This window comes from Diplodia corticola (genome assembly GCF_001883845.1).
Source record: "Diplodia corticola strain CBS 112549 chromosome Unknown scaffold132, whole genome shotgun sequence".
NCBI classification, from domain to species: Eukaryota; Fungi; Ascomycota; class Dothideomycetes; order Botryosphaeriales; family Botryosphaeriaceae; genus Diplodia; species Diplodia corticola.
Window position 1 is genome coordinate 1 of NW_017971611.1, and position 12860 is coordinate 12860.

The window sequence follows — 12860 nt, forward strand, 5'->3', positions numbered from 1 at the left end:
CCCCTTCCACCTCCCCTCCTTCGGCCCGTACGACCCCTCCGTCGCGAATTTCTGCATCGCCCGCAGTCTCTTGCACAGCTTCCGCACCCTCGGCGGCAAATGGCCGCAGTCGAGCCTTCTTCCGCTGCGCGTAGCCGCGCTCGCTTGCCACCCGTGGGGCGTGGCGCATCGGGCGGTGAGGAGGGCGTACAGGGGGAGGGAGGAGGTTGCGGGGAGGGGTGGTGCAGCTGTAGCCGCAGCCGAAGCCGAAGCTGAAGCCGAGGCCGAGGGCGAGGCCGAGGGCGAGGGGGGGGGGAGGAGGAGGAGGAGGAGGACGGATATGATAGCGGGGCGTCGACGCTGTGCGGTGATGGCCAGCCGGAGCGGAAGCAGGAGCAGGGGCGTGGTGGCGGTGGCGGGGGTGGCAGTGTGACTGGCCTGTATCTCAGCACCTCGGAGGGCCCGGAGCCGGACCAGGACGCGGCGATTTGGCTGCCTGTGCCGTGGCGGGTCGTTTTTCGGATGCGGGTGGCGGAAGGCGGCGGCGATGGTGGTGGGAGTCGGTTTGAGGCGAGTATCTTGCGGAAACCGCGGTTGAATGACACGCGTGCGAGACGCTGGACGGGTGGCGAGAGACTGCAAGATGTGCTGGTGGGGACGTGGGCGACACCGGAGGAGGCGAGGGAGGAGTTGGTGGAGGAGGGGTGGGATTTTGTGGAGAGCGCTGATGGGCGGGTGGCGTGGGTGGTGTGGCGGAATGGTGCGGCGGCGGGCGAGTTTGAAGACTGCAAGGTAGAGTGGAAATGGGGTGTGGATACGTCGGAGAATGATCGGGGCCGGGCTGGAAATGGGGTGGGGTTCATGGATGCGTTGGAAGCCAGCTGTATTGTCGTGCTCTGGGCAAGGGCTGAGGTGAGCTTTATCGGAGACTTTGTCGAAATCGCTCGCTGACGGTGCTGTAGGGTCGGCAATCGGAGGACAAGGTAGGAGCAGCATCGATTGAGATCGAGTATGAACTCCCTCCTCCCAACTGGTATGAGCTACCTTTCTGGCCGTCGTACTAGCGCATAGATAGACTCTGGGCGGGCATTGAATGGTTCGCCAGCTGCGCGCGCGACTGGATCGTGGAGCATGTTCACAGGAGGTCGGAGATCAGTACGTCACTGCCAAAGATGCTCTTGCTCCATCGCTACATGCTTCCCCACATCCAGCTCCGTCTCGCTCCGTCTAACTTGGCAGATCGGGCCGCTGATTTCACAGCTTCTTTGAGTTGCTCATGTGCCTCCGCACCATCTCTCAATCCTCAGTCTCAACTGCACCAACCCTTATCTGTCGTCGTACCGAGCCATCCGCCTGCCTTTTGAGGACATGGAGCAAGTCGTCGTCGGCAGAAATTAACCGTCATATGAGATCGTCAGCATGGTGCCGAGAAGGTCCCGGAAGCTTCACCAAAGAGGGGAAAAAAGCGCCTACACTGCCTCGGGAAGATCAATGAGGGACCCACTCGACGAGTGCAGAGTCATGTATGGTCAGCTCTTGCATCATCAGAGACCATTCATATTGGTGGAATCAACCAGCTAAAACTGCACCATTTTGCCCGATTTGGAAGCCATTGTATAACTTCCACTGGGTTCGCAGCAAGTTCAATGCATCGAAATCTGCCTCATGCCTCTAAAACCGGGCGTTCCCGAGTGGTAGGGCTGAACTGACAATGCAATGCCCAATTCCGGTGGTGGCGCCTGATCGGCCTCGCTCAGTCGTTGATCCTGCAGTAGTGTGGGGCTGATTGGCCAGTAAGGAGAAGGGCAGAGGCGGCATATCTGCAAGTCAGCAAACCGCCCCCACCACCACGCCAATGTGACCGGGTTTTTCATCTCGCGGGATATTTAACATGGGTCCCACTGCCTGCTGCTAGATACCTACCTCTGCGCCTGCACTCTATCCCTTCTACCAATCCATGTCGGGCCCTGCAGTCTACAGTCGCCTTTGGGCGCTCATTCAGGGCCCCAACGACGTACCCTCCCTCGCGGTAACGGCTTCCTTGGTGTTGCTGCTGCTGATCAGCGCTACCTATTGCCTTCAAGGCGATGTTTTGGTACCAGGTGTCGAAGTCGTGGGCTTGGAACCAGGTGATACGGACTCGAAGACAAAGCAGCGGTATGCGGACAACGCCAGGTCCATCCTGAATCAAGCCACCGCAAGGGTATGTTGCGCTCTCCACCCCGAGGCTTTGCTGATGCAGATTTTCCCTTGGCCAGTTGCGGCGACCGTTTCAAGTCTTGACTCCCACGGGCCCGCTGATGATTGTTCCCATAAAACATGTGGATGAAATCAGAAACCACAAGGACCTCTCATTCCATGAGACCATTGCCAAGGTAAGCGCCACTCCAGTAGGGATCCGCGAGATGACAATAGGCAGCTGAGACCCGTTTTGGGATGCGCAGTCGAGCTTTACCAGACTTCCCGGGGTGTCGTTGCTCGGAGGGATGGCCGGATTCCGCTTCATCACGGAGCATGACAAAGTCTTTACCGAGGTTGTTCGGGTTCACTTGACCAGAAGCCTGAGTGCGTGTTCCAATTTCCCTCCGTCTCCTGCAGGGCTTCTCCTCCTCTGCTGATTGAGTGTAGGGGTTATTGATCTGGAAAGAATCTAGGCAAAATCATAGCTGCACTTTCCAGCGAGGCGACACAATCACTTCAGCAGAACTTTCCGCCGTCCAAAGGTAAGCAAGAAAACGCGACCCACTCTCAGCCTTGGCTTGGGCTATTCTAACGTCTTCTCTACAGACTGGACGCCAGTAGTCTTCTATCCAACAGCCGTACATGTCGTCGCGCGGCTGTCTGCCCGAATCTTCCTCGGCGAGGAGGCATGCCGCGATGAGGAGTGGCTACGCATCACCGGCAGTTACGCGATTGATTCCGTCCACTTCATACGTGCGCTACGACACTGGCCTGTACCGTTGCAGCCTCTAGTGCAGTATCTTCTTCCAGAGCGACGACGTCTTCGGCGATGCGAGAATCAGGCGCGAAGCATCATTGCAACATTCGTCGAGAAAAGGCAACGGCAGCGCGAAGGCTCCGACACACCGCTCCACTTCACAGATGCTCTGCAGTGGCAGGAGGACGTATCAAACAGGCACGGGAAGACGACTGATGTGACGGCGGGCCAGCTAGCACTCTCGCTGACTGCCATTCACACAACATCCATGGCCCTGACGCGCGTGTTGTTCGATCTGTGCGAGCATCCAGAGTGGATTGAGCCACTGCGGGACGAGGTGCACAGTGTTCTTTCAGAGGAAGGTGGGGAGTGGCGGAAGTCTACTCTATTTAAGATGCGGCTGATGGACAGCGTGCTGAAAGAGTCGCAGCGGCTCAGCCCCGTGCATCTAAGTAAGTACATGTTCTCTCACATGGCTTGCAGGCCCTCCCATTCAACATACCCATGCAAGCGCTAACCTCCACGAAAATGTAGCCCTGATGACACGTGTAGCCACGGCTAATGTCACTCTTCAATCTGCTTCCGGGCTTGAGGTTCCCAAGGGCTCCATGCTGGCCGTCTTCTCATCCGAAGCACTACGCGACCCGACCATCTTCCCAGATCCGAATCGCTTTATAGGGGACCGCTTCCTCCGGCTGCGGATGGAAGAGGGGAACAGAAACAAGTGGCAGTATGTGACCACCAGCTCGCAGCACCTTGGCTTTGGTCACGGTTCGCAGTCATGCCCAGGCCGCTTCTTCGCCGCCGCCGAGTTGAAAGTTGCACTCGCCCAGCTATTGCTGATGTATGACTGGCGCTTCGCTGAAGGCTGTGCCGGAGTAAGGAATGTGGAGGTGGCACAGGATATCTTTCCTGATCCGACTGCACGGATTTGCTTTCGGCGCCGGTCTACGGAAATAAATGCCATATTGTGATGTTCCTTAACAAGCTCGAAAACAAGCTTTCATAACATACCCGAGCGGGACATACTCTCTAAATCAAATCTGTGTCCAAATTTTGTTCGTTCGATGGTGTGACTTTTGAGCCTCAGATACCTCATCGGTATTCTTCCAGCATCTTCCCTCTTGCCTAGAGCCTTACTACTATCGACAGAAGGATTCCGTCACTTCAGTGCCTTTCCGTCGCCTCCCCATCCTCTTCTACTCGCACTCGAGTTCTCGACTGGGGGAACGGACTCCAGTGACTCCAGGGAGTTAAGGGAAGGTCAAACCCAAGCAGCACCGGGCTTGAGATGTCCCCAAATCAATAAAAGGGCACTTACAAATATCACGGCTCCTAACCGGCCAAAGCTATGCTACAATACACATTCATGTTCGACGACATGTTTCAACTCGGTACAGATCCAAGCAGAGAAAACTTCCCTTACGACCCTCAAATATCGTGCATCCCAGCCACACCACGAGGAGTGTTAACGAACAGCACCTTTCCCGCACCCCCATCTACCTTAATCACCGCAGACATGCCTTTCGCTTGCCGCTCCAGCCCCTTCACCGGCCCAGCAGCCGGGCGTAAGTCATCCTCGTCCCAGCCATCGAGCTGCGCAAAAAGCGCAAGTATGCTCGACGACTTCCACGACGTAACTCCACTGCGCTTCGTATGGACGATGGCGAGGACCAGAAGCATGATCCCCATGACTACTACTGCTACGGGGAGTGTGATCCAGGCCCAGCGCACGTGAATGTACTGCTCCGTCGTGACGGCGAAGCCGAGAGTTCTGTTGGCGGAGCTGGAGGTGCCGATGCCGTATTCTGTGATTCAGTATAGTTGCTGATAGATTCTTCGTCATTTGTGCCAGATGACGTCGAGGGTGAAGGGTTTGTACTTGGAAATGGAGTGGTCTCAGGCTCTCCGCCGTGAGCACTTTCGACGCCATCTGTTGGATCGCGGACTCGAGAGTGGCATTGGTAGTCCGAGATATCACTCAGCTCCCAACCAGACACGGGGACCTGATTCGTGCTGTTTAGGGATCCCATTGAATAGCTAGTGATGGTACGAGGAGTGGCTTGCGATGATGATACATTATATGTTCCGACGAAAACAGCTTCTTAAATAAGGAGGACTTAATCAAGATATCGGAATGTAGCACGATGAAGCTAAGATTAGATATGCGCGAATGCACTATTGGTTCACCGCATTTTGGGCTATGCTATACCGTGAGAGTGGTGTAATGCAGCTGGTATGTTGAGCCAGGAAAGACAAGAAACCCACGTCAGCCATTGGATGGGGCAGAGATCTCCGGAGCACCCTAGCCATTGCAGCTGACCAAGTTACACAGCTAAGCCTTGCTGGCGCAATTATCTTTTTTGTAGGACATGTTGCTTGTTGGTGTGAGGTTCTAATTATAGCGCGTGTAACAATCGAGGAGGCTTTGCCCTACGCTGGCTCGATTAGCGTGCGACCCGAAAAGCCGGAAGAGGCATAGGTCTTAAGCCGGTTACAGCCTATGCCCGGCTTGAAGAGATAGCTGCTGTTGATGCAGGTGTCCCTGAGCGTCCTTGGGTTCGGCTTGTGGCCCGAACACCCCCGTGGCATGCTCCTCATCCGCTGACCGATCATGCGCACGCTGGCTTCTACTGGACTAGAGTGCATTAGAGTTCTTTTGATGTCTTCTGTTATATTTAATTGCTACCAGTAAGTTTATTGCCGTTGGTATCTTCTCGTAGAATGTTTTCTTGTACAGATTTTTCCTTTCCGACGGGTCGTTCTCCAACATCATTCTGACCAAAAGCTTCTTGTTTAGGAGTAGCTGGTTATCGTCCCAGAGAGGAGGAGGGTATTTAGAGCAAGCAAAGCGGCCGGTGATGCGGGGAAAAGCTTGGGTTCCGAGAGGTCAGCACATGGCAAAAGAGATATGGATTAACGGGCCAACGAACGGGTTGCAGCTGATGGCGCTGGCTATTTGAAGCCCAACTGGAACGCCGTCGGCCAGTTTCCAGGAGCAAGAGAAGATAAACGGCAGAAGATGCTCACCCAAGCTGGGGCCAATAAGGGCGAGGTAATACATCGAAGCGGCCTGTCCAGTTGCGTATCTCCTTCACTATCTCATCAAGCTCAGAACTCTCCATAACCTATATGGCTCACTTGATGGCTATGTGCAGGAGGTTCGTTTTCGCGATCTTACGAAAGCCCTTTTGTGCGTTTCCGACCAGGCTATGGAGGTATTTTGCCATGCTTTTGTGTTGGAAATCACGTATATCCAATAGCGTTGAAGCTCATCGTCATCATCAACCCAACAAGGAAGTCTTCAGCACCGTTTTGTCTTGTAAAACACCCTTGTTGAGTGCCCCTTTATTCGTACAACCATATAAAAACCACGTAGTAGCAGCGCATACTGAGACATCCAGTCGACAAGCTTCTTCCTATGCCCAGCTGTGATCACCCGTCCAACATTTTGAGTAGAGCCGCATCATCAGCTAGGAGGTATCGATTTGCACTATCTATACGGCGTTCCTCCAAAAATGTCCCAATCATTTCCGCTCCAAACAGGCTTCAAGTGATTTAGCGCGCTGGGAGAAATCATCTTAGGGATTATCGCTTTCCAGTAGTTTCCATTGCCTCCCTCTTGTGCCCAACACTCTACCACCACCTCGTACCACAGCTCAATTGCAACTGCAACAAGGCAAAATTCAGGGCCGCCGGTTCCAGAAAATTACTCCAGCTTCCACCATATCCATAGATGGCGCAACGAAGCGAGAAAGCGCGTAGGTCGGCCAAAGCGGCGTGAATCAAACGCAGGACGGCGGTGGTCCAACGAATGAGACGGTGCGTACGAGTGCAAGCGCGATAGCAACGCCGAACACGACCAGACTATGGTTGTGTGAGCTAGAGTTTCGCTAGTAAAGTCTTCGTTTGTAGCTAGTGCCATTAGATACGGGATACTTAGCAGTACACTAGCGATCGCTGCCTAGCGCACGGCCGCTCCAAGCCGTAGGCAACATCACTCGGAGGCTTGAGCCCGGTTGTTATAAGAGCCAGCGATTACTATCTCCTGTGGTCTATAAACTGCCTTTCGCCATACCTACTGTCGGTTTCACGAGAAAATGGACGGTAAGCGGCTGCAACGGCCCGGCTTCGGCCAGCCCATCTATATCGACAAGTCATATCCGCAAAGCTTCCGCAGCGCCGTGCTCGGCTGGAGGCCGGAGCCGGTGACAGAACGCGAGCGCAGCATGCTCGCCGTCATCAACGCTCTGACCGATAAGCCTGACTGGGAGCACAAGGTTTTCGACGACTCCATCGTCGCGCGGTGGCGTGCAGAGGCCGTTTACGAGGCACCGCCGCTCCGAACGTGGACACGCAAGACGTTCACCACGCGGCAGGGGTTCGACGACGCCATGTTCGACTTCGTACGTCTCACGGGTTTTGCAGGGAACAAATGACTGACGTCTTCTGCAGTGCATTGCCGAGCTCCGCGACAAGGCCGCCGTCTACGCTGAGAAACGCTTTGTCCGCATTCTCGACACCGCCGCCGCCGTGGCCAAGTCCGACGTCATCATCCCAGCGGGCCTCCGGCACGAGCTTGTCCAGGCGGTGGCAGAGCTGCTCGAGGACGTGCCGGAGTCCAAGAAGGACTGGCACCCCGGCTCGGATGGGCAGGTGCTGGACCTGGTGCACCCGTCGCTGTTCCCCTTCGTCTACGGCCGCTCGAGGATCCTGGGGGACGGCCGCACGCTCGGGTTGGATGACTGCTTGGCTGCGGCTGGCGGCGGCGAGACGGTGCCGCGCCCGTGGGTCGAGAAGGTTTGGGGCTCCATGAATAACGTGTGTCGGTACTGGGACAAGCCGTTGTGGTCCAATCACTTCCAGTGGCTGCCATGCGACGTCGCCTTCACGGACGAGGGTAAGACGCGCATCAGCAGCTATGTCAACAACTTGCATCCCGTCAAACAGAGAGCTTTGTACTCGCTCATCGAGCGCGTCATGGATGCTGCCCTCCCGCTGTGGGAGGACATCTTGGGATATACGGGGACAGATCAAGAGCCCTCCACGTACCTGCGCGTGCTTCTTGATGATTCGTATTACATCTACCACGACAAGCAGGATGACCATCAAGGTGACGATGGCGATGGCGGTGACGAACGCAAATGCGAATATGAAGAGGACGGAAAGGACGAAGGCGATGAGAACGAAAAGGACGAAAGTGATGAGAACGAAGAGGACGAGGGTGATGAGGGCGAAGAGGACGAAGGCGATGAAAACGAAGAAGACGAAGGCGATGAGAACGAAGAAGACGAAGACGATGAGTACAGCGACGAGGAAGAAGGAAAAGAATTAGACTCGGACCGCGAGCTCATATTTCCGAGTGTCCAGCCCTACTCTCATGACGACAGCAAGAACGTTTTCATGGACGTCAAAGCCAACCTCCGCGAGCAGTTCGCGTCGCAAGGTCTCCAGGTCATTGTCAAGCTCGCAAACATCTGCCTCACGCCCGACAAGCCCGACTACCCCGGCGGATCATGGCACGTTGAGGGTATGCTAAACGAATGGATCTGCGCCACTTCCATCTTCTACTACGACTGCGACAACGTCACCGACAGCTACCTGGGGTTTCGGCAGAATGTCAACCCCGAGGTTCTAACCGAGAAGGCAGAGGGGCAGGTATGAGCGAAAGGTTCTCAGTCCATCATCCTCGCTTACTGATTGACGTTGTGTAGAACGATTACGGTGGGCTTGAGTTTCTCTACAGCATCAAGCAGTGCGAGGCCTCTGTTCAGAACGTAGGCCGTGTCTTGACGCGGGAAGGCCGCCTGCTTGCCTTTCCAAACGTCCTGCAGCACCGCGTCGAGCCCTTTAGCCTACAGGACCGTTCTAGGCCAGGTCATCGTAAGATCCTTGCCCTTTTCCTCGTTGACCCGCACCAGCGCATCATCTCGACAGCAAACGTCCCACCGCAGCGTAAGGATTGGTGGTCTGAGGAGATTTTGAAGGAAGGGGTTGGAAAGCTTCCAACGGAGCTGACGGAATTGATCGTCTCGAGTGCAGAAGAATGGCCGATGGGTATGGAGGAGGCCAAGGAGCTAAGGGGCAAACTTATGTCGGAGCGAACGGCGAACATGGTCCAAGTTGAGAGCGCCGTGTTCGGTCAAGTCAGCTTCTGCGAGCACTAGGATCTTGAATGTAGTCGGTTCGTTTCTAGATTGCCACATCGATAGCTACACACACGGTACCACATGAGGACGTCGGCGATAACGAGGTGAGGGGGTGTCCAAGGAGAGGAACGCACCAGGTGAGGCACAGCGAAGAGAGTTGCGGCGTCGGACAGGAACGACGGTGTGGTGATGGACGGCGTGGTGGGGGCCGAAAGGCTAGGGTGTAGGCTTATCCAATGAAAGCAACGTATGCTGCTATAAGATAAGGCTTCGGGGTATGATCCCATTCGTGCAATTTTGACAAGGGGGGTTGCATGACCAGCCGACGACAGCCCCACCAGTTCAGCTCCCATGTGCTGGTAGCAGCAGGGGCCGGTAGCAGGGGCCATAGCCTCATCCTGGTACCGCGTCTTATGTCTTTATGTCTTACCTGGATCATGAGAATTGCATCAAGTCCATGTACCTATTTCATAAGATCAAACAGCCTCGTGAACAAAGTGTATAGTAGAAAATAACATCAGACTGGCAGACTTGACTGCTCTGCACCATGGTAGTGGTCTCTCGCATACATCTTCAATGCCGCCAAAGGGGGGTCCCTTTGCTGACCATGACTAGCTTGCTGATCATCTTTGAGTTTTTCCAATACATCTTCGTGGTAGAATAGGATCATGGTCGCTCAAAACAGCACTTTAAAATTGCTTTTGGTGCATCAGACGCACACATCATGGCTGTAGAGCAACGAAGGCTTATCTCGGTTGGACGGCTGTCTAGGGTCAGGATGTCCTCGCTTGCGAAGCACGCGGCCAGAGCGATCGATATAGAAACCTCATGCCAAGGCAACTTGATCACGCAAACTGTTATATGAGCTTGGCAGCTTATGAGGCTGGAATGGCTATCAGCGTGACGTCCTTGCCGATGGCTATGGTAAAGACCACCACCGTCTCCTTATGCTTTTGCCGACGGCTGCACTGGCTCCAGTTGATCCACCACTACGCTGGACAAGTACACTCTACGCAGTAACGATGGGACCAGACCTGCATACGCAACAAAGTGCGTACGGATGCTGTGACAGTCCCGGAGAAGCCGACGACCGGGGTAAGAGAAACGCGCGGCTCGCTGATCGCGGCTCGGCTGCAAATAGCTGCGGGACGGGTGCCAATCCGGACGTGCATGTTTACAAGAAGTCTACTCCCTAAACGGTCCGTTCAGTGAGGCGCCCGTTTCTTCAAATTGCAGTAGCGCATATCGCGGCCTCAGCCCAAGCCCAAAAGATGGACGAGGAAGAGGCCGCCCGCAGAAGTGGGGTCCCCGGGCGGGGCGGGGCCACAAACGTGCCTTTACTTTCCCGAGTCAGGCACGCCTGATACCATTGCGGACCGCGCGCTCCGGTGCGGCACAGTAACTAGTACACCGTATTTGCGTCGCACTCTCCCGCGCCAGAGATGGATTTCCAGGACGACTTATAAGTGGAAACAACGGGGGCTCAGAGTTCAGAAACAACCATCGCCATGGCTTTCAGTCCAGTTCTGACGGCCCTCGTCGTCGTCGCCCTCTCATGGGGCGTGTACAAGGTGCTCCAGATTGGCAAGCGCGACTCCAGGTTGCCCCCGGGCCCGCCAACGCTGCCTGTGCTGGGCAACATCCACCAGATTCCATCCACGGGTCTCTACAAGAAGTGCGCCCCAGGACCGCTCAGCCAGTCGACGTGCACAGCTAACGGCAACCAGGCTCAAAGAATGGGGTGACCAGTACGGCCCGGTGTACTCGATCAAGGTCGCCAACGACACGATGATTGTGTTGAACGACCGCAAGGCCATCCACGACCTGCTGGACAAGAAGAGCGCCATCTACTCGGACCGGCCCGCCAACTATGTCGCCGACCTCGTCACCAACGGCGACAGCATCGCCTTCATGAACCACAGCAACCCGGCCTGGCGCGCCCAGCGGAAGATTGCCTCGCACAACCTCTCGGTGCGTATATTGATCGCCCAGGGCACCGCACATGCTGACTGAGTTTGCTTCGCACCAGCCCCGCAACCTCGACGACAAGGTGTCTCCGATCCAGGAGTCCGAAGCCGCCGTCTTCCTGGCCGACCTGTTGCGCACGCCCACCGGCTTCTACAACCACGTGAAGCGCACGACGGCATCCACGGCCAACATCATCGTGTGGGGCCACCATGGTGCCACCTACGACGACTTCTGGGGCAACGTGAGTATCCGAGAACCAAGGTAGATGAGGAATGCGCCACTGACCATGCGGCAGTGCGTCTACAAAGCGATGGAAAAGTACTCGGAGGCTCTCGAGCCGGGAGCCAACCCGCCGGTCGACCAGGTGCCGCTCCTCAAGTACATCCCGGACGCGTTGGCGTCGTGGAAGCGTCGGGCCAAGACGTCGTACACGGCCATGGACTCGGTGTGGCACGAAGCCCGGCGGCTGGCGGAGGAGCGGCGGGCCAAGGGCGTCAAGCGGCCGGCCATCTTCGACCGCATGGTCGACGAGGACATCAAGTCGGACGTGCCGCTCACGGCCAACCAGGTCAACCACTTCCTGGGCGTGCTGGTCGAGGGCGCGGCGGACACGACGGCCGGGTCGATGCTGACGTCCATCATGCTGCTGGCGCTGCACCCGGAGGCGCAGCGCAAGGCGCAGGCGCAGCTGGACGAGGCGTGCGGCGCGGGCCGGATTCCGTCGTGGGATCAGGACTTCAGCAAGGTGCCGTACGTCAACGCCATCGTGAAGGAGGGCACGCGCTGGCGGACTGTGTAAGTGGCAGAGAGAGAGAGAGAGACTCGCTCGATTCATGACTTTCACTGACGCGTGAGGACCAGGCTCCCGCTCGGCGTGCCGCACTGCGTCACGCAGGACGACTACTACGAGGGCATGCTGATCCCCAAGGACGCCACGATCGTGATGCCCATCTGGGGGCTGCACATGAACGAGGCGGCGGGCTTCGGCGCGGAGCCCGAGAAGTACAACCCGGACCGGTGGGGGGCGGCTCACACGGCGCGGGCGGCGTCGGAGCTGGCGGGGCTCGCCGACTTCGAGCGTCGCGATCACTACAGCTACGGGTCCGGGCGGCGCATCTGCCCGGGCATGCACCTGGCAGAGCGCACCATGTGGCGCATGACGGCCAAGATGCTGTGGGCGTTCGATATCGTGCCCGCGACGGACCCGGCGACGGGCAAGCAGGTGCCCCTCGACCTCGACGACTACGAGGACGGCATCATCAGTTACCCGCGGCCGTACAAGGTCGAGTTCCGGCCGAGGAGCGAGGCGCATGTCGAGACGATCATGCGGGAGGCGAAGACGGCGAAGGAGTTCCTCGCGCAGTATGCGTGAGCGAGAGAGAGTGGGGGGGAGGAGACAGTGTCCTATAACAGTAATAATACCGGTTTTGCAAGGGCTGCATTGTGTGCGACTGATTTCTGTGGAGTTGTAGAAAAGTGTGTTCGTCGGGCTCGCTACACCGTAGTGCTGCGGCATGGCGGGGACGGGCCGGCAACGGGTAAAACGGTGCAGGTGATTGACGATACGAACGCCAGCCGCGAAGGGCGCAGCTCGACCAAGACCAGGCTCCCATTGGGCGGAAGCGCCGGGCCGCCCCATGTCCAACGAGTCGTGTCGAGTCATTGACACGACAGAGTGTTTGACTAAGGGCACCCGGACGTCTTCCCATTAGCCCGTACCCTCGGCCCGGCTCTGGTACCACGACTCGTGCCGAGTCGATCCGAGACAGAGTGCATGACTAAACCCACCCGATCCCCCTCTCATTGGCTGCACTTCTCCGACTCGT

The 12860-nt window shown here is 56.8% G+C and overlaps 5 protein-coding genes across 5 annotated transcripts; 4 read left to right on the forward strand and 1 right to left on the reverse strand.

The window, feature by feature from the left end:
* Nucleotides 1-501: 501 nt before the first annotated feature.
* BKCO1_1320001 (uncharacterized protein) lies at nucleotides 502-1043 on the forward strand (the record flags this gene model as incomplete). The annotated part of the gene is made up of 2 exons (XM_020270991.1): nucleotides 502-891; nucleotides 942-1043. 2 exons carry the CDS (start codon nucleotides 502-504, stop codon nucleotides 1041-1043), a joined length of 492 nt encoding a protein of 163 aa, XP_020124890.1.
* An 893-nt stretch (nucleotides 1044-1936) lies between these two features.
* BKCO1_1320002 (cytochrome p450) lies at nucleotides 1937-3891 on the forward strand (the record flags this gene model as incomplete). The annotated part of the gene is made up of 6 exons (XM_020270992.1): nucleotides 1937-2182; nucleotides 2238-2354; nucleotides 2424-2544; nucleotides 2634-2702; nucleotides 2767-3369; nucleotides 3470-3891. The coding sequence occupies 6 exons, from the start codon at nucleotides 1937-1939 to the stop codon at nucleotides 3889-3891; spliced, it is 1578 nt and encodes a 525-aa protein (XP_020124892.1).
* Nucleotides 3892-4348: 457 nt separating this feature from the next.
* On the reverse strand, nucleotides 4349-4950 carry BKCO1_1320003 (acid phosphatase protein; the record flags this gene model as incomplete). The annotated part of the gene is made up of 2 exons (XM_020270993.1): nucleotides 4349-4725; nucleotides 4800-4950. 2 exons carry the CDS (start codon nucleotides 4948-4950, stop codon nucleotides 4349-4351), a joined length of 528 nt encoding a protein of 175 aa, XP_020124891.1.
* Nucleotides 4951-7017: 2067 nt separating this feature from the next.
* BKCO1_1320004 (uncharacterized protein) lies at nucleotides 7018-9084 on the forward strand (the record flags this gene model as incomplete). The annotated part of the gene is made up of 3 exons (XM_020270994.1): nucleotides 7018-7323; nucleotides 7373-8575; nucleotides 8632-9084. The coding sequence occupies 3 exons, from the start codon at nucleotides 7018-7020 to the stop codon at nucleotides 9082-9084; spliced, it is 1962 nt and encodes a 653-aa protein (XP_020124894.1).
* A 1490-nt stretch (nucleotides 9085-10574) lies between these two features.
* BKCO1_1320005 (cytochrome p450) lies at nucleotides 10575-12406 on the forward strand (the record flags this gene model as incomplete). The annotated part of the gene is made up of 5 exons (XM_020270995.1): nucleotides 10575-10741; nucleotides 10794-11037; nucleotides 11096-11275; nucleotides 11330-11829; nucleotides 11896-12406. 5 exons carry the CDS (start codon nucleotides 10575-10577, stop codon nucleotides 12404-12406), a joined length of 1602 nt encoding a protein of 533 aa, XP_020124893.1.
* Between the last annotated feature and the right edge of the window lie 454 nt (nucleotides 12407-12860).